A 21,911-nucleotide genomic window follows, 5' to 3' on the forward strand; every position below is an offset into this window, starting at 1 on the left:
TCATTGTTACTGAGAGCTGGATACTGGCTGGATGCTCCGAATGCTGTTTCCTCCTGACATTGAGGTGGACTTCCCCCCAGCTAACATTCTTGAAAAAAATTGTCTTATAACCATGAACTATTCCTTTAAATATACTGTACAGCATAGTGCAGAAACTGCAGGAGTTTAAAAAAAAAATGCAAATGAATAGTATCAGTTGACAGTGTACATTGTACTACAGTATCAGTTTTCTACTGAACATGGACATTCATGCTGTATGATTTAACAGATAGGTAGTGTGATGTAATGGTACAGAAAGAGTATTTTGCATCACATATTACCCTGCACCCCTTGATGTATGCTCCTCTGTTTGCACTGTGGGATTACATGGTGAAATGGTGTTGAAATAGCTTCGTGCATTAGATATAATCCTCGGCCAATGACGTATGGACTGCCCTGCCCTGGCATGTGTATTTCAATATGCCTTCATCCTACATAAAAGAATGAATATATTTGATGTAACGGCTCAGGAATAGCATTTCAAATCAGATATCACCTAGTGTGCACTCCAATGCATTTTGAAGGATGGTGATAGCAACATTACAGCGCAGGAATTGTCTCACGAACAAGATGCCATCTGATAGCCAATGACGTATGAGTTCCTGTATGTTTTGAGGAATAGTTAATGTGATGTAATGGCACGGATAGAGCGTTGCAAATGAGATATTACAGCACCACCATGAATCAGACACTTAATGTACCACTGGAAAGCTCTCCCAGCAAAACTCTCCTATTACACTTCCCTCTCTCAGTCTCTCTCTCTTTCTCTGTCATTGTCTTCTTTCTCTATGCTTTCACTGTTTCTCTTTGGTGCATAATAATACAAAGTAGTGTGTGTCCATGAGTGTGTATGTGTACATAATTGGATCCAAAATCAATACTCACTGATCCATGTATGTCTTGATGTGCATTTAGTATGTATTCTAGTATGTTTGTCCGTCTTCCTTTGTACATCTTCAAGTGTTTTAGGACGTGTGTGAGTGTGTGTGTGTGTGTTTGTGTGTGTGTGTGTGTGTGTGCTGTTTCTCTCTTTCTGCTACCATCAGACTGACCTTGGCGGTGATCGTCTCATATTCCTGGCAGCTCATGTGCTCCTATAAATCATCCGCCAGACTGTATCTGCCTTTGATTGGTTTGATTTCACCCATTAAATCCACTTCAGCCAAGAAGGGGTGATGGAAATGAAGGGGAGGAGGAGGCAGATTAAAGGAGGATTTTTCAGCCTTGAGACAATGGAAACATGGATTGCACAAAATGAGTTGCAGCTCAATATTAGTAAAGTGGTTTTGTATGCTCAGTGTAATACCAGACTGCTACTGGACTGGAATGAATATACAGTGAATTTGTTTCTGTGCTATATATCTCTGTGCGTGTGCCTATACTCGTAATTGTGTGTGTGCTGCTGTATGCAGTGCACTCTCTACAGTCTAGTTTTTATTTGGAATCAATTTCAGATGCTGTGGGCTAAGTGGCTGTGAGTTTTTCTTTGTGTGCAGGACATGTGTGGGTGTGTGTACAAAGTTTGTACACACACAAGATAGCTTGTATTTGGATTTGTAGGATGCATGTGTTGGCATTGTCTGTATGTGCGTGTTTGTGTCTTCCTAGATGCACATGCAGGGTTTTCCAGATCTCCTTTCTTCTGTATGTGTGTGTGTGTGTGTGTGTGTGTGTGTGTGTGTGTGTGTGTGTGTGTGTGTGTGTGTTTGGCCTTGCCCAGGGCAGCAGTCTTAAAGTGCGCTAATTGAATAAAGAGTAATTGTGATGTATTTAGGCAGCAGCTGACCCCTGTTGTGCATGTGGGCAAACCCATTAGTGAAACCATGAGGTTTACTCCACTGGACACAGAACAAAAACAAAGGCGATACAGTGGAGTGAAGGCGAAAGGAGGAGTGGGTTGCTTAAGTGGTTTGGGCACTGGCGCATTTTTGTTATGCATTAGATGCTTGTACAAACAGCAAAGGTGCACATTTCCATGCACAGAAGACTGTGTGAACTGTTAATTCACCTTGGAAATCAAAAAAAGACCTAAAAGGTTTTCCAGCATCAGTAATATATTGTAATCTTTTATTTGGCTTAAAGTTTTCATGAAAAGTAATCACTACTGTGCACCAATACAGAGTAGCAAAATGGATATTTATTCATTTGAAAATGTCACAGATTATTAGTTCAGCTTGGTTTATGTAAGTGGGCAAGAGAAGGGTGCAATTAACTTTTTCTCAGTCTTATGCTGGCCCTGAGCCTGCACACCAGTAAGACTCAATCTGGACAAATAGCTGTTATGCTTTAATTGGTGTCAGATAACTGGGGTTTGCTATATAGAACAATACAATGACAGCCAGAAGGACAATCAGAGGAAAGTATAAAAATCGATTTAGTATACATTTCAGTAACTGACACTTGTCCTGATGCTATCTGATTGGCCTTGATGTGATAACCCCCACCTATCTGCTTTGTCCCAGCAGGTTAATATAGATGCTTTGAATCACCAGCTCACCCAGGTCTGAGTTATAAATATTTCCTGAGTCTTTCACGTCACACTATCTAGCTGTGTGGTCCTCTCTTTCACTCTCTCTGTCTCTTGCTTTCTCATTTTCAGTAATTTCTCAGTGTAATTACTGAGTGGAAATCTGCCTCCATGTCAGGAGGTCATACAATCCCTCTTTTTTCCCCCACTCTAGGTGAAGAGAAAGATAGAAGCAGCTAAATAGAGCTGAATGTCTCATATGCACTTGTACTACAGAGGGAGAGAGAGAGGAGGGACAGAGCTCATGACCCTCGTGACACGAAAGCAGATATCAGCTCATTAATTACACTGAGAAATGACTGTAATGAGAGCGAATCAGTGAGAGAGAGAGGGAAGGGGAGAGAAATGAAGAGGAGAATTATCAGAGAGGGAGAGAAAAAAAGAGATCAGAGAGAGAGCTAATTAAAATGAGTGCTGAGGTGTGAAAGGAAAAGGGGGAGAGGGACGAATTTCATTTAGGAGACAAGGTAGGATGGATGGTGTTGGTGTCACACTTAAGCTGACACACAAAGCATGCAGTGTTTATGCTATATAGGAGAAGACACATACATTTCACTTGTCAAACATAAACATGCCAGAAAGACTGCCGCACAACTGAGCTCAATTTCACAGAAAACCCTAACATAGGCATACATATTACTGGTACTGTATAGCTTGCGGTGACATGTAGCACCCCGGGGATCAAATGGAATGGTGAATTGACCAAAGGGATTATGGGTAAAGGAGGGAGACAAATTAAGCTCTGTTTGTAGTGGTGTGTAAAATACGATTCTACTTCACACATATGTGGACGGCACTTTTTCCATTTCTTTGAAACCCTGCCACGGTGACACAGAGTTCCCCGAAGACTTCCATAAAGCCATTTTTTTTTCTCCCCAGACAGCAAAAAACACATAAAATGGAACAACTTGGGAGTTAAAAGCTTGGAAGTGTTCACTGCCAAGAAGATTTAAGTTTTCTGTAGGCTTTTGTTTCTGCTTGCCGGGTTTTTTTTTTACTTGTACCACAAATGCTTTTACTGTGTGATACATTTGAGATCACGTTTAAAGCAAAATAGGGTCAACCACTAATAAGACGTCCAGCTAGTTCTTGTTTCGTGCTGTGGCATTTTAACAGCGGTGAATGCACAATGACTCATGTTGAGAAAATTGCTCATTTTGTTCTTTTTATTTTATTTATTTTATTTTTTTTGGAAGTGAATATCGTTCCCTGGATACTGATTAAATCTGAAAGTTTCAAACTCTGAGAAATCAGAATTTGTCGCCAAGCTCCTAGTATTCTAGTGGTTTCTACCATCAGAAAGTTGAGATAAACACGATTTTCAAGGCAATAACTCCTCCACTGTCTTTCCCGTATGACATGAATGTGAACATGAGTTAGGAAAACACTCTGACATCCTGAAGTGTCATCTAACAGTTTGCAGGGCTCTTTGTTGAGGAGAGTTAGGCACTTTTCTATGATACTTGTGGTGTTAAAATAGATTAGTAATTTTAGAGTTAGGGAAACACTTTTTGCGCTGAAGTGTCCTTCAACAGTTGCAGAGCGCTGTGCCCTTGTTGTGGAGAGATGTTGTTTACTGTTGTGCTACCTCTGTTCTAATAGGATCAATGCAAATAGACCTACAGAGATGTTAAATTATATGGAAAGTCAGATTATTCAGGCTGTAGCCACATGGATTAATGCACCAATATTAGAATAGTGGTGTATACACATTACATTCATTGTATACTATTTATCATTTACCTGATAATAATACCTATAATAATATGAAAATATAGTTTAATATCCAAGTAGTTTTGAGGATTTGTGTATGTACTCCATTGATTTCATCATATACTTTCACAGGGCATTAGAGAATATAGTATGTAAAGACTAAAATAATCTATGAAGCTCATCCATTTGATGTTATGGAAAGTAGCAGCAACAGATTACATTGTGCTGGTGTCTCCCATTTTAATTATCATCCATGTTCACATTGCTTGCCAGACGATCAACCAGTATAGATCATACATCATTCAATTTTATTAATTTGAGCACTAAACAGTGACCAGGTCAGTCTTGGTGAAAGCTATTGTATGACTGCCCATTCATTTCACTAATTAAATCCATATAAGTTATGAAGGGTTATGAAGTACAGGACACAGATAAAGGATGGATTTGAGATAACAGGCAGTTGGAGCAAAAAGAGATTTTGGTGGCAATGTTTTCCACACACAGTACACTTTTTTTTAACTTCCCAAAGCAAACAATACTTCTCAAAGCAGTTTGTTTGGAAGAAAAAAAAAAGAACTGCCACCATAGCCAAAGAAAGAAGAAACAGAAACTCAAACTTCATCAACATAAAATCCAAGGAAAAATCCAAGGGAAGTGAAATATTCTTACTGAAATTGAAACAGTAGATTATTCATTACACTTATAAGAAGTAATGATTTAGAATGTGTTGCTTAGTTACCATTCAAACAGGACTCAGCAGGTTTCCTAACTATCATATAGCCTCTAAATATATTACATGAGAAGGGTTCACCAAAAGAGTAGTTTCCTCACCCTTTCCCGGTGTTGTGTGTGTGTATATGTGTGTTCCTCTGTGTGTCTGTGTGAGCACTTTTATCCTGATTCTCTCATGTCCTTCAAACCCCAATCAAGGTTGTCATTAATGAGCATTCTCCTTTTCTCTCTCTCTCTCTCTCTCTCTCTCTCTCTCTCTCTCTCTCTCTCCCTCTTTCTGTCTCAAAACCTTTCCTAATTAACTACAAGCTCTGCTGCTTACTAATGATGACCAAATGGGTGTGTGAGTGTGTATGAACACATGCATGTTGTGTGTGTGTGTGTGTGTGTGTGTGTGTGTGTGTGTGTGTGTGTTGCTAAGTAATAAATGCCTCTCAAAAGCCTCTCCTCCAGTTTGATTAGTGATGCCCAACACAGGGTGGTGATTTAGCTCAGAAGCCTCTGGGTTCATCTTGTCATGTTTACTCATTAAGATTTTTAACTTGTTCGGAATCAGAATTAGTTGTCAACTGCAACAAATGAGCATGGACTTTTCTCTGTGACAGTGGTGCAGAAAAAAATAAAACAGATGCAGGGCACACTAACAGTACACAACAGGACTTTACCACGGTGTGAAAGGACAAGTTATTCTTAAGACATTTATTAGAGTACATTATAAACACTCAACATTCAGTATTCAGTAGCTCTCTATTTTCAAACAGAGAGGGGTACACAGCTGCAGCTGTACACAAGGAAGTGCAGTCAGTGACAGGGCAGTGTTTTAGTCCAGTGTACCATAAGACATGTATAATGAAGAGAGTGAACAATGCACAACTGAGGTTGAAAAGTTTAATTGTGTGCAAAATCCAAAGCACAACATGTTGTCCTCACATTGTAGTATGTAGGGCTTTGCCAAAACAAACAAAAAGTACTGCTAATAGACTTTTTTCATAGCTGGCATTTTAACATGAAATAGCAGGGTACAGACAGGTATTACTAATATCATTAATTAAGGTCTAAAAGAGCCAAGGTCCTGCTAGTGTTCATGCTGGCTCATGCAAAAGACTCTGGTACATTTAAAGGAAACAGAACTGTAATTAATATCATTAGTAACACCTATGTTTGCCCTGCTATTTTATGTCAAAATGGCTGCTGATGAAAAGGCTAAAGCAGGGATCTTAAATGGTAATAGTTCCTAAAAATTTGTCTCTTTTCCTCCTCATTTTTGTATCGTGTGTCAAAGCTCAGCAAAATATACCCTGCATGTGCTCCATCTCTGTATATACTATCTATTTTCTGATACCCACCAACACCATATTGTCATTAACAACTTCCTCTCTCTTTCTGTCCTGACTGCAGGTGTTGAATCCAGGTGGGGTGGTAACCATGGAGAGGCTGTTGCTGTGTGTGATGCTGGCAGTTGCCATGGCAGTGCGGGCACAGATCTGCCCTAAGCGCTGTGTATGCCAGATCCTGTCACCTAACCTGGCAACCCTCTGTGCCAAGAAGGGTCTACTGTTTGTACCGCCAAACATTGACAGACATACAGTGGAGTTACGACTAGCTGACAACTTTGTCACAAGGTAATAAGAGCAACCATAACTCCAATACTACTACTGCCGTAGCATTTTCACTATGGTGCTGCTACAATAACTACATCTCATGCTACTAACTGTGCTTTTACTCCTATCACTACAATCACTACCTACCAATAAAATTACTATTATTACAACAGTCATTGCTGTGACTACTACAATTTCTACAATGGCAAAAAATACTTTTACTGTTATTATTATCAATCTCACTATGACTATTATCCATTATTACTCTTGCTACTTCAACAGCAACAACTATTACTACAATTAATTTGACTATTGCTACAACTACAACTACTATTACTACTACTACTACTACTACTACTACAACTACTACTACTACTATGAATAATAACACAAAAACATTAAATCATGTAAAAACCTTTTTTATGGCATTTTTATGGTAAAAATAGTTTCAATGTGACACTTAGCTAGTGTGAAGTATCAGTAGTAGTACTACTACTACTACTACTACTTTTACTTTTACTTCTACTGGTGCTACAACTGATATGATTTGTGCAACTACTGCCTCTCAATTAGCATTTCTGCTACCACTAATTATAGTGCAAATACCACTATTATTAGCATTGTCAGTGTTCAGTGATCAGTGTTGCACTTGTTACTCAAAAAAGTAATTTGCTACTTTTATTTGTTACTCATTCCAGAAGTAATCATGGGAGCAATGCCCATGCAGTTTCACATGTTCCATGTTATTATATTTATTCATTCATTCAAACCTATATTTAATATCAGATACACATTGAGGGCTGATCCTTATGTTCAGTTGTGCCAAGATATACACAAACAACAATTTACATAAAAACAAGGACACAAAAAAATAACAAGATAGATAGATAGATATATAGACAGACAGATAGATAGATAGATAGATAGATATACACAAACCACACAATCAAAGCAGCACCTGGCTATGTAAAACAAGCACAGTCAGACTCTTCTTAATGAGGATAAAAGTATTTTATTTATTTATTTTTATTTATTTATTTATTTATTTTGTAACTGTGAACGTATTACCGAGTGAAAGAGGTTATTAGTTAGAAAAGTGTTAAGATGAATAACACAGTACTGTTACTATAGAAATAAAAATCATTATACTTCTCATTCAATAATTGAGTCTTTTTTGTGAGGGGGAACAAGTTTTGCTCAAAGCTGTAAAGCAGGAAGCTGAGACACTAATCTGTGATGTCATCAAGCGACAAAGCCTGGAGCTGCTCCAGTGAAGATGAATAAGATGCTGACTTTTTTGACAGCGTGACAGCACCCAGGGTGATTTTATGGGGATATGGGCACATTATCTGCTAGCACTACAATGAAATAAAACTCATTTGGATGGAGGGAAAAAAGGCAAAAACAAAGACATTCTTCAAGGCCACAAAACAAATCTCCAGCTTTTTGTTAATGGAGCTGCTCAATTCTGTCTCTTGATGGTATTACAGATTAGAGTCTTCTCTGTTTTGTAGCCTTTGGAAAGACTTGTTTATGGTTCCAAATATTGAATGAGCAGCCCAGGATAAAAGGAATAGCGTCACTGTGTTTTAGCCTTAATTTTACCTTGAAACATTGAAAGTCTTTCACCAGTTTTCTCCCCTGTGCACTGAAAACTATTTAATTACTGACAAACATACAACATAGAAATGCTTTGACATGTAGAATTTCTCACCAGTTTTTCTCTTGGAGCTTCAATTGCCCAAAATGCTGTCTTGTTAGCAGTTTTTAATAACCACTGCTAGCTGCAATTCAAGCCAACATCCTAGGTGTCAGTTTTTCTCAGAATGGTGTTTGTCTCTGTGGGTTTAAAAGGAAAAATAAACCCTTGCTCAATATGATAGAAGAACAGATTTTTCTTTCTCTCATCTTAAACTTTCTCTGCTTACCTGTGTGCATAGTGTGAAGAGGAAAGATTTTGCAAACATGACACGACTGGTGGACCTAACGTTATCCAGAAATACCATCTCCTACATCACACCTCATGCCTTTGCCGATCTGGAGAACCTCAGAGCCCTACACCTCAACAGGTATGGAGTGATACAGATTGGTGATGGTATGGGATTGATCACGTTTTTGCGAAATAGGTCGGGACAGTTTGAGGCAAAGTAGTCAAATGAGATACCAATCTGGGCAGTATGAGCAGCTGGTTGTAATCTGTTTTTTAAGATGTCACCTTTTGAAGCAAAACCAAACCAGTGAGTAGTTGCCTTGGACTTCTGCTGGGTGCTACACCTAAGTGACCGAGATGCTTCATATTTTCTGTATAGGGATAAGCTAGAGATAACTGAGGAATAACTGTTAGTAAGAAATTTGTTTGATGATATTTCACTAATACGTGCACAGAAACATTCTGATTTACATCTCTTAAGTAGTGTGCAATGATGCGCTTTGTATATTTTTTTCTGTTCACACTCTTTCTCTCTGTCTCCATGCCACTCTTCTGTCCAGTAACCGGTTGACGAGAATAGCGAATGATACATTCAGTGGGATGTCAAAGCTTCACCACCTCATCCTGAACAACAACCAGCTGGTTCTGATTCACCAAGGTGCATTCAATGACCTGCTGGCACTGGAAGAACTGGACCTCAGTTATAATAACCTGGACTCCATTCCATGGGAGGCCATCCAGGTCAGAGTCACATGGAAACTAAACAGAGCAGGATTTCCTCTTACCCGAACTCCCCACTATTTAGATACAGTTTAGACAAATTTCTAAGCAAACTAACTAAACTTATTTTTGTGCACAGGAGCCACACAGTGACAGTTTGTTAGTACTCACATGTTTAATGTCTTTAACAAAGGCCTGTGTGATATTTTACCCTAATACTGTATGTGTATGACCTAAAATGTTCTAGGATGTATTGATGTGGTGTCTTTTTTAAAGTAATTTCTGTAACAAGTCAAAATTGAGTTATTACAATGCAGTTGCCACCAAGATGTCAGCAAGACACCATATGTTGAAAATAAGGCTCCTTCAATCCTTGAAATTGGTGCTGCGTTGCTTCCAGTTACACTGTAGATTTACAAGATTGAAAATTGTAGATAGTTAAGCTGTAAATCAAGGTTGATGTATTCCGCACCAGTGTGCACCAACAACTGCTATTACATTTATTGAACTTGACAAAAGTTCGGTGGACTTAAAGCACAGCTAAGGCCAGACTGGAGGAATAAGCTTATGTTCTTATAAACTGAGAAGAAGTGAGAGATTAAAATGACAGTAACAATAACCTGGATTCTACACTCTGGGAAGTCATCCAGGTGAAGTTTAAATAAGGATTAAAATATTTCTCCCTCCACATCCGTACCTCCTTCCCTCACTCACTTTGCTTCACCCTCCCCTATCTTAATACTTAATTTATAAGATTTTAAACCGTATTATGAAAGACTTTAACTAAAGGATAAAGAAAAGGATAAAGGACTGTGTATCTCTCTCTGTTCATCTGTCTCCCTCTAACAGAAAATGACTAGCCTCCATACCCTGAGTTTGGACCATAACATGTTGGACTTTATCCCAGAGGGAACCTTCTCTTTGCTCCAGAAACTTAACCGGTTGGATGTCACCTCCAACAAACTCCAGAAACTACCACCAGACCCACTTTTCCAACGTGCACAGGTATCCTTAGGGGTTTGTGGGTATTATTATTAATATTATTATTATTAGTAGTAGTAGTAGTAGTAGTAGTAGTATCGGTCAGATTTATGTCTTTGTATTGTACATTAACTTGAAAACAAGGTTGTGTATGTGTTCAGATTCCATGGCTTCTTCAGTGTCTCCTAGCAACACGATGATCTCTGCCTTTCCTTCCATTTTCTCCAACTGTGGCACATAAACAAAATATAATAGGATTAATGATTTACATATGTGTTATAATCATCATTCACAAAGAAAAGAAAGAGAAAACACGGTAACAGAGTGGGAAAGTTCAGCAAAAATACTCAAAATACTTGGAAAGCACCACACTAAGGCACTGTATTCATAGCCATCAACAGTTCATCACTGGCCCTACCCTCCAACACCTGGACTACCTCTGAGCATGTGCCACAGTCTGAATACATGCAAGTCTTGACTGAAATGCTAATATAGCCTTAAAACATGTTTGTGCCCTCAGCACTCCAAGCTCAGTTCTTACTACTTAACATGAAATCCACCTTTTCACGGGGTACCAGACCAATCCTTTGCTAGACACTTTTTAACTTCCCTTGATACTATATATATACAATAATTGCCTATTCCAAAATGGGGACTCATGAGCATGTTTTTAACTCATCCCTTTGTCAAGATGCACATTCTTTTTTTTTGTCTTTTTTAAACTTGGTATTGGTGTCATATTCTTGGACAAATAACACAACTATAAAAACTAAGGATACTGTCTGCCATTGCTGTGATAAAGTACAGCTTATTGAACCAGAATGGTAGCAGTGAATGGTGAACAAATCCCTTGAGGAAAAAGTTTTACCCTCTAGCTATGAACAGCGATGCAAGCAATGTTTTTTTTTGTTTTTTGAAATGAACAAGAATGATGTAAGATAACATAGTGATTACTGCACTTCACATCACTTAACAGCCAGATGTCCAGTGCAGTTCAAGTACACACTAGTACTCAGACTCACTAAATATGCACTCAAATTCAGAAGTCAATACCTGAACCTTTCTTGCAATGAGTTTAGAAAGCACTTGTCTTGTCAACTTAGCTCCAGTGTGTATATGACCAATAACTGAAAACATTCTCTTTGCAACTTTCAGACTTCCCCATATCTCAAAACACTGCTTCATTTTGTTTTCACTATTTACATAAGCAATCCATTTACAGCTGGAAAAATGCACTAAAACCTCAACTGCATTACAGAAAAATGCTTACAGTGAGTCTTTCCATGAAGAGGTCAATTAATACATTTGGCAGAGAACAAAACAATTCCATGCTTGGTTTATAGATTGGACAGATGTGATAATGCATGGTTTGGCACTCCACAAAACAAAAACATCAGCACATTTTAGCCACCCCTAATGCTAAAGGAGGAGTCAGTGGGGCAGCCTCATCATGCTTCATAATCAAATTAACTTAAATCCCTTTAAGGAAAAACACTTTGTTTATCTGATGTTAGTAAACTTTGAAACAAATTGCATGACCAGTGGTCTTGCCAGTCAAATAATGAATCAGTGAATCATAGTATAAGGCAGCAGTAGCCTAAAGGTTAGAGAAGTGGTCTTGTGACTGGAAGAAAAAGTAAGATAAGGTAAGACAAGATGAACTTATATTGATGCCCTTTAAGGGAAATTTTCAGCAACACAAGGAGGAAGTGTGTTAGGATAAAATGAATGAACAGTAACGCTCATTCTCCTTTTAGCAAGGCATTTTTGAAACATGTGGAGCCTATGGGCAGGTGCTGCTTTTTTTATTTATTACAAGTTTTTTGTTAATTGTATGGTCATTTTCTTGTTGTTCATTTCTTCTTGTCATGTTTTTCAAATAAATTACTGAGGTTTCAAAGAGTTAACTCCAAACCACTGAAGTGACTATGTTCAAGGGGCCAAGAATGTAGTTGGATGTATGGAACAGTAAATATATGAAACAGGAAAACAACTTCAACTTCCTCTTGACCACTAAAGTTTTAATAAATACATCTCTTGTTTTATCTCTCCAGGTCCTGGCTACATCTGGGGTCATGACCTCCTCTTCTTTTGCGCTGTCATTTGGTGGGAACCCTCTCCACTGCAACTGTGAGTTACTCTGGCTGCGAAGGTTGAGCAGAGAGGATGACCTGGAGACGTGCGCTTCGCCTCAGCATCTCTCTGGAAGATACTTTTGGTCCATTCCTGAGGAGGAGTTCCTCTGCGAACCACCACTCATTACCAGATACTCTCATGAGATGAGGGTCCTGGAAGGGCAGAGAGTTGCACTCAGGTATCAAAACCTATATATCTTGAAAGCACTATTGAAAAGCCAGGCTTGTCAGTGATGCTCTGAACATTTTGGATGTATTTGATTTGAGATGGGTGCAGCCAGCTGTGACTTGTAGCAACAACAACAGAAAGCATTAAGCAACAAATGAACAGCGAAGTAAACAAAATTTACTTAAAAACCCAGGTGAATATGAGCATTACATTTATTTTCTTCTTTATTGCAATTCTCTGTACTCATTGTCTCTTCCTCGAATGATTATGCTGCCTTTATGGATGTTTAGCCCAAAGCTTGATACTGTTTCAAGGTAAAGAGCATGTCAAGATGTTGAGGCAATGGCTTGACCGAGGGTACGCCTCTTGTTTCAGAACAAAAAAGTTATATAGTGAAGCACTAGGATTGAGCCGGATACTCAAGTACAAGTATTATCCGAGCAATATGAGTCAATATCTGTGCTTGTAATGAATGAAACTCCTCACTGGGTAGCTGACTTTGTCCACGTTGTGTGATAGGCCTTTCACACACAGCGCCCCTCCCCTACACACACAGTTCACTGCAGCTGCACAGTTCACACACACACACACACACACAGTGACAACCTCTCTCTCACTCACTCAGGTGTGACCGCTCATGTCGCGTCTCTCTTCAGTAGCAGTCAGGTTTTTTTCAGCTCGCTCTTACCTTGGTTTGTAATCGCTGATAGTCAGTAGAGTTTCTGCTAAACTTGATTGGTAACAGACGTGCTGCTTTTGAGCAGACAGGCTGAATGCGACTCGCGTCGCGTCTCTCACTGCCTCTACACCGGTCGGTTTTTTGTCTGTTTTTTTTTTTTTTTTTTTACCATCTGCTTGCTCTTACCAGCTGGTTTTTGATATAAAGTCAGTTGGAAAACTTTGCTCGCACCAACACACACAGATCACTTACACACATACATTAGCTGAACACACGAAATCCATTATTATTTTGGCTGCATGCACTGAGAGTCTGACACTTTCTCACTGTAGTTCATAAAAATTAACATGGTTTTGCTTGGCCATTTTTAGGTCTTAGGTGGTGGGGGTGCGGGGGGTTCACCCACGCGCAGTTGGGGGGGGTCCGGGTGCCGAGCCCCCCGGCCGAAAATTTTGAATATATGGAATTGAAATGCATCAATCTGGCCCACGCTTTGAGACATATCAAGACCTAGTATAACAATTTCAGAGTGTTTAACAAACTGCATTTTGATAAAAGGCAGTTAATTGGCAAACACAAATATTGATTAACTGATTTATTTGGGCATTAGATTAACATTTTATAAATTAATTATTTTTAATTATTTTCTCAAATGTCTCCACACACAAACATAAATGGCAAGATCTAAGATACTGACAAAATAGGTACAAACACAAACAGTAGCAGGAAATAAAAAAAGTACAGGAATTAATACAAAAACCAAGTGGTTGGAAACTAGTATATACAGCTGATTGTTTACGTTTACAAGCGCTAAGGCTGGACAATAAATGATTATCAAATCAAAATCACAACTTCTGTCAGAAAAATCCCAATCAAATTACAATCGAAATTTGCAATCAGAAACAAAATCGTTAAGCCCTAACAAGCGCGCACACACACACAGACACACACACACACACACACACACACACACGAAAAACGAACACAATAATTACACAAATACGTCTCTGATTAACGTTAGGGGATTTAGTCACTTGGGGGAGTTTGGAAAGTCGCTAAGTTGTCATTGTATCAGCAAGTGGAATGAGGGAGAGATGGGCGGCCAGTGTACGGCATATCGGCACAAAAACAAACACAACAAACGTTACATAAATAAGTTTCTGACTAACATTAGGTTATTAAGTCACTTGGGGGTAGTTTGGAAAGTCGCTATATTGCCATTGTATCACTGGTATTTGCGAGCACTTGTGTTTTTCACGCTAGGCAATTCATACATTCCACCACCGCCTAATTTACAATGGATGTGTTGCGGCTGAAAGCCATCCTCTCAGCTTGCATGCAGAAACTATTTGCTGCAGTGATTGTTTAATTCCGTTGTCAGTATTTCATGACGTATGGCCTAGTACCTGCCTAACTCCCTCCGGACAATCCAAGCTAGCATCAACAACTGATTCCTAAAGGAGCCGCAGATTGAATATGTCAATGTGCGTTTTTTCTGTAAATAGTTTTCAAATAAACAATAAATAAAGCAACTTCTGATCAATCCATATCAATGTCAGGCTTAAAATAACATACTGGTTAAGCCCCACCTATTTCCGGTCAAACCCCACCAACTTCTGGTTTAATTCCCGCCCACTTCCAGTTAAGCCTCGCCCGCTCTGAGTATGGATACAGATATGGATAATGTAGATGCTTGAACATATACAGATACAGATAGTGGTGTAGTCGCTCATCCCTAGTAAACACAGGTGTTACCAATGACATTAATGAAGGCTCTGTGACAATGAGGTTTAACAGAGCCAGGGTCCTGTTATTGTTAATGCTCGCTCACTGAAAAGACCTTACAAAGACTTACATTGAACAGAAACCTTTATTAATATCATAATAATACACATACAGCACAGTGGAAAGCAGTAGTACTATATACTTTATGTCGGTGCTCTTTGAGTTCTGCTATGTAATATTCTCTGTTCCACAAACCTCTTTTCATTAATCTATATTCCCACAAGACAAGAGCACTCGAGGGACAGAAAATAGGCTGTTCTCTTTTCCACTTTTCTCTCCTTAATGCACTCCACTCACTTAGACACACCCTGTCTTAATTTCCCAAATTGTTCAGCTGTTGACAAAGAGCCCTAGAACATGTGAAATGGCCTGATGTGTGATGAAGCTCAAGACAGGGATAGCAAATTACATTTTTAAAGAAAGATAACTAAATCAAGACAGCAACAACTTTGGGTGACGACGATTAGTTAATTTGCATATATATTGGTCACAGTCTTGCATGGTAGACATAATTTTCCAAATACTGAACTATAATGGACACGACAGAAAGAGGGAGTGAAGGAAATAAAGGAGGCAGTTTTTCTTGCATTTAGTCTTGTTCCCAGTCCCAAGTATAACCTGTAAGCACAGATTAGAAAAGGTTCAACTCACCTGAATTTAAGAGCATAAGAGCATAAAACTAGTTATGCACTGGAGACAAAAGGGCCTCTTTTAAAAACAAAAGGTAACACAATACACCACAATCAATTGATTTTTTTTTTCTTTAAGTTTTGCTGATTACTGGCAATAGTTTACGCAACTTTTATTGGACCACTTCATTAGTTGGCATAAAGTGACATGGATCCCATGAAATACACCATTATGTGTTCCTTTCAACTGCTCTTTCACTTTCCCAAATTAACTAAACTCTAAATGAACTAAACACTAAATGAATGCAGTTTGGAGCTCATTTTAGCTGACATCAGACATTGCTTTACTTGTGTACATACTGTTTATGACCCTGAGCAAAAAAAACAAAACAAACAAAAAAAAAAAAAAACATGTATTCATACTGTAACATAAAAATACATAGTTCAGTTGGTATAAATAGGGTTAGTGAGCTTTTCCTTAAGGTATTTATTCAGTATTGAGATCAAATGATATGTACCCCCTCTTGCACAATCCACATCTCACTTGTCTGAATGCTTAAAATCCTTCTTTTATCTGACTTCTCAGCTTTGTCTACATCTCATCTTCATGACTTTATAGCGTGTAATCAATGCGATCATAGTTTTTGCCTGGATTCACCTGATACATTCAATTCATGAATAAAGAATGTGATTTTAACATTCTGTACACTTCATAAAGATTCAATTTATAGCGAATATTAACTACAAAAATGCAGAGCTGTAGCATCAGCTGAAAGCAAGTGATTAAATGAGGCTTGAATAATGCCTTTGTATGTTCTTATTTCTCTTCTAGAAAAGATTGTGGTCCAGTGACCTTTGCATCTCCCCACATATAAGGTGTGAGGTGACCCAGTATTCTAACTTAAATAAATGTTTTCTTTATCTATAATATAAAACTCAGGCACGTTCTCTCCCAGTTTGCTCCCAGAGGGAAGATATAGAATGGGGATCACTGAATCTGCCTTCAAAAAGTGCTGTTTTTGCTGTACAGCTGACCCAGTTCTGTCTTGTTTCTCCCTCAAGGTGTAAAGCGAGGGGCGACCCAGAGCCAGCCATCCACTGGATCTCTCCTGAGGGCAAACTAGTGTCCAATTCCTCCAGAACTTTGGTCTACACAAACGGGACACTGGATATCCTTATCAGTACCGTCAAAGACACCGGCTCCTTCACCTGCATTTCCTCAAACCCCGCTGGTGAAGCCCACCAAACTGTGGACCTGGTGATCATAAAACTTCCCCACATCTCCAACAACACCAACAACATCCAGGAGCCCGACCCAGGATCATCAGACATTTCTACATCAACCCGCGGCGGAGCCAATGGCAACAATGTGACGGGCGATGTGAAAAGCGGGGTAGATAAGAGAGTGGTGATTGCCGAGGCCACATCGTCAACAGCGCTGATCAAGTTCAACTTCCAGAGGAATATTCCAGGCATTAGGATGTTCCAGATTCAGTACAATGGGAGCCAGGATGATTCGTTGGTTTATAGGTAAGACTATTACCAGAGATAAGTTTATATAGGGAGATATTCCATCCACAAGGATATGTGAGGCCACCTCCAGGGGGCGACATAGAGCACTAAAACAGGGCTAAACAGAATAAAATGAACAGCAGTCAATGGGACTTTTCCAAGAAAACATCTCTCTTAAATTATATATACCTTTTAATGTGCATTGGTAAAAATTACCAGACAGTGATTATGTTGTTAGAAATCTGGAGCCATTTGGGGAAAAAATGCTTCTTTCCAACACCACAAAGCGTCATTGCTTGTGGAAGTCTTCTTATATTGCCATCATTGTACAACCATCAATTTCACATTGACTAAAAAAATGTAGTGGTCACTTTATAACATTTAGCCCCATTGACCACCATATACTCTGCTGTTTAGCAAGTGCTCAGCACTGCCCCTGATGGTGTCACAGCATTCAATAGCTGTGGTCCAGCTTTCTCTCTCTATAGGCTTTGCTATCATCATTTATCATTCAGTATGATACAGTAGAGTTACATCATTTACATGAGAGCAACTGAATGATACTATGACTACCATAGAGGTGGGAGATTACCCAAGGCTGAGCTGTATAAATTAGATTTTGTCAGACTAGATGCAGCTTTAATGATCCATGTAGAGAAATTGGGCTATTAAAGCAGCAAATAGTAACAGGATATAGAATAAATAGGATATGAGAATAAGGCATATGGGGAGTATTAAATGTATTCTAACCAGCAAATACAAAACTGAAATATGTCAAGGAAAATATATGAATCAAATATGAAAATATAAGAATTACAGAATGGATTCAGTGTGTTGAAATAACTGCAGCAGAACATACGAAAATAAAACTTGAATATGAAGTATAAAAGAGAATGAATGACATGAGAAAGTCCATGATCCACATTCAAACCCAGCAATACAATGGATTTTGCATTAGCCTGCTGAGTCACCAGGATGGCCTTGACAGACAGGGCATGGCTAGTCTTTCTTGACTTTTGCCGTTTGCTCAGGATTACACAGATTAGATCTATCTCACTGGGAATGATTGTTATTTGAGCTAAATATTTACCTCGATGAGATGGGGGAAAGGGCATTAACAAACACATAGACCATTCATGAGGAAATCTGCCAGTATTATCTGCCTTTCCTATCTTTACTAATCCTTGCACATACTTCATCAGTATGTATCATCAACAAGAGTTGGTGGGGGCAACAGGGCTGACCTGCTTTCTCGAAATGACAACATCCCATGCAGTTTTGATAGTTTCTACACAGATTCTCACTCAGCAGTGGTGGAAAGAGTACTAGAAATTGGTACCCTAATAAAAGTATTTTTCTTAAGTAGAAGTAGAGGGACTGATGTAAAAATATACTTAAGTAAAAGTTAGAGTTATGCTTTACTCTAACAATATGCTATAAAATATGTCTTTCCCTTTGTCTCAACCTTTTCTAGTTCAAAATCTAGTTCAAACTAGATTCTTTTATCAGAAGTTTGGAAATTATGAAAAGGTGCACCAACAAACAGCCATATCTGCTTTCGTGTCTGTAGACTGTGCAACCACTGCAGAAGGAATCACATTTTGCCAGTTTATGATGGCCAGGTTTCAGTGTCTTTTGAAAGCCAGCCAAATCTGTACTCTGTAGTGGATGAGATATGAAATGTAGCTAATAACAATACTTAAAGGCAGGCTATGCAGTTTCAAAGGGAGGGCAAAACACCTTGTGATGATGTGGTAAAGAATGATGAATGCCCTTTTATCTTCGTAATATAATTGTATGTCTCGCTATTGTTTATATTTTTGTGTTCATTTGACATCAGTACATTGCATTTAAGACAGATTTAAAAGTGTTCTATTAAATTTAAGGGTTATTAGTCTTGGTGTGAGGGGTTTTATCCTTTCTCAGCATCACACTTAACATTAGGAAACAAAGTGGTGTGCACTGCCATTTCAGACTTACCTTGAAGCAAAAGTTTACTTAAGTAAAAATAAAAATACTAACTTTAAAAAATAGTAGACAAAAAAGCCATTCAATTACAGTAAAGTGAGTAAATGTAAGTATTTATTTTCACACTTGTCACTAGGACACAGATTTACAGTGTACATACTTTATCTCTTAATGTCTTTATCTCTCTCTATCCAAATATATAATTAACAAATCAACATCATATGCTGGTTTTTATCTGTCTTGCGTATTATTCCTAATCTCTGTACATAATTCATCAGCACTTAACCCCATTCAGAGGATGTAGTATCAACAGATGGTGCCGATATGATTTATAGCTGTGTGTCTAGTAAGGGTAGAATTATAGCTTTTCACACTGAGATAGAGCTGTAGAAACTGCTGCAAAGAAAATTCCTGTCTCTCTGTGCTGCCTCTCTCTGCTCTTCCCAAAAGCAATCCAAAGCCTCAGCTCATTTGCAGGATCCAAATGCCTTATTTGTACATTTTATTGGGGTTATTTTGCTGGATTACTGAGATTCTTTTCTCTATCTCTATCTGCTTCTGTCTTTCACAAGTTATGCAAGCCACACAGCCAGGCTCTTAGCGGCCGTTTTGCCCATTTACTGCAATTAACCACATTTTACATAGCAACAAACCATTTTGCACATCAAGATTTCAGCATGTATATATATATATATATATATATATATAACAAAATCCCTTGATTTTAAAATTTTCAAATAATGAATTTCCACCTTATAATGTTCTGCTTATTTGGCTAACAAAGCCGTCAGCATTCATAAACCACAGTACTTATAACTTGCTGTGTAAAGTAAACGTTTCCTCAAAAACTATTTTCAGAGGGACTGTTTACAAGGATTGTAAACATGATTGGACAGAAGGCAAATTCATCTTCGGAGCTCGTCATCATCAAACACATAATCCAGCATAATTTTCTAAATTTGTGCAGCTCTTGTCAGTAGAATTACTGTGGTAGAGGCACTTTTGTTCTCATAATCCAGTACTTCCAAGGTCAGAGGGGAGCCGTGAATTTCTGGACTTTCAAAATGTAGGAAAACACATGAGTGGGTTTACCACATGATTTTTATGGCCACTTTCAAATTCTATCAAATTCACTATCAAAGTATTACTATCAAACATCTTCATTACTTCACAACATCTTCATATTCTTAATATCTTCATGATACTGGTGCTTTGTGTCTTCAGGGTTAGATTTACTGACAGCAGAACTGATGAATTTGATGCTGTTAGTGGGAAATGACTGTAGTAACTGTTGTCAGACGCCCCCTGAATGCACCACCAGGAAGGCTTTCAGACCTGTTCACATCACTCGATGACTGCTTTCTTTGGGAAGAGAATAGCAGAAATGTGAAGTATTAACATTTTGTATAATATTACACTAAACGTGTAAAATCACTGGTATGGTCCTTTAAAGTAGTAAAGTTCAGGGGGTTCAGCGCTTTGCTCAAAGGCGTGTTGACAGTAGCTGCTGAAGGAAGGGAGAGTGTCACTCATTCCCTCTCCACTGCCATCGCTCCTTTTTATGTCACTCAGACTCTCTCTATCTTTTATACTCATTTCCACCCCTCTTTCTCTGCTCTGCTCTTCACTGTCTACCTTTTCTGCAGTTGTTACCACTTCAGTAACACTTCACTGTAAGGGTACATGAATTATCACTAATTCATGTCTAACTTTTAGTGCCAAATGAACTTTTGATGGCTGTATTATTTTGCAAGCTAAATCATAAATGCTTAACTTTTGTTATTTCACAATTATGACATCATTAATAACACGAGAATCTAATGCTTAGTTAATGATGACTACACTACTTGGAGGATTTCAACAATTCATGTGCTATGTACTGTGATTGACCAGTTTTTAGGTCTGTCTACTATGAAGGACACATGACTGTGTTTAACTCACAGTGTAGATCATTAAGACTGAAATACATTAGTTATTGCATTAATTGATGTATTGTTCTTGCATGTATGCATACATGAGATACTGTTAATGGAATTCCTTATAATTTTTTCAGTTTTTCATGCATAAATTAATGTTTTTTTATGCATGAAGAAATTCATGATAATTCATGTAGCTTTACTGTGTTACCCCCTCTTCTTCTCCACCTCTCTCTCTCTCTCTCTCTCTCTCTCTCTCTCTCTCCCCCTCTCTTGCTCTCCTCCGCCCCCTCTTATATTAATCTCTGCAGCCCTTTGTGTTTCTCAGTGTTATTTTGCAGCCCTCTTGCCTTTAGATAGCGGATTGATTTCCATTCAACACCTCTGTCTGGACAAAGCAACAACTCATTGATTCTGCTTTTTCATTAACCAAACCCAGAGAGAAAGAGAGGTAGAGAGAAAGGGAGAGGGAGGAGGAGAACAGAGAAAAAGAGAAAAAAACAGATGAGTGAGAGAGGCAGAGGAGGAGGGACGTGGGAGAGGGACTGGAGGAGTGTGATAGACAAGGGAAGACTACCCCATTGTTCTACACAGAGCACATCTTTTCGGGCTCAATGAGTGCTGATTGATTTGCAGCAAATTGATATTTCTGCACTTCAGTCCCTTCCTGTTCAACATAATGCTGTCTCGCAGACCTCAGGGGGTGCTGTTTGTTTCCTTTGTTCATACTGTAATTTCAGCTGAGTGTGAACAAATGGATGGATGAATGGCAGTTTAAAGCTTTTAAAGGCTTACCCACACAGTTAGGCTGACCTCTTAGTAGCACAGTATACTGTATATCCAAACTCTACTAAGAATGCTTGAAACATTTTATT

The 21,911-nt window shown here is 38.6% G+C and overlaps 1 protein-coding gene across 2 annotated transcripts in view; it reads left to right on the top strand.

Annotated features, from left to right (window-relative positions):
* lrfn5a (leucine rich repeat and fibronectin type III domain containing 5a) overlaps nucleotides 1-21,911 on the top strand; it is a 112,989-nt gene that overhangs the window by 75,754 nt on the left and 15,324 nt on the right. For both annotated transcript variants that reach the window (XM_030045184.1, XM_030045186.1), the window contains exons 3-8: nucleotides 6,410-6,633; nucleotides 8,553-8,681; nucleotides 9,103-9,283; nucleotides 10,112-10,267; nucleotides 12,298-12,557; nucleotides 16,703-17,170. In XM_030045184.1, the coding sequence (XP_029901044.1) occupies nucleotides 6,437-6,633; nucleotides 8,553-8,681; nucleotides 9,103-9,283; nucleotides 10,112-10,267; nucleotides 12,298-12,557; nucleotides 16,703-17,170 (1,391 nt within the window). In that variant the 5' untranslated portion in view covers nucleotides 6,410-6,436. The remainder of the gene's footprint in view (nucleotides 1-6,409; nucleotides 6,634-8,552; nucleotides 8,682-9,102; nucleotides 9,284-10,111; nucleotides 10,268-12,297; nucleotides 12,558-16,702; nucleotides 17,171-21,911) is intronic.

This window comes from Myripristis murdjan, chromosome 22 (genome assembly GCF_902150065.1).
Source record: "Myripristis murdjan chromosome 22, fMyrMur1.1, whole genome shotgun sequence".
Classification (NCBI taxonomy): domain Eukaryota; kingdom Metazoa; phylum Chordata; class Actinopteri; order Holocentriformes; family Holocentridae; genus Myripristis; species Myripristis murdjan.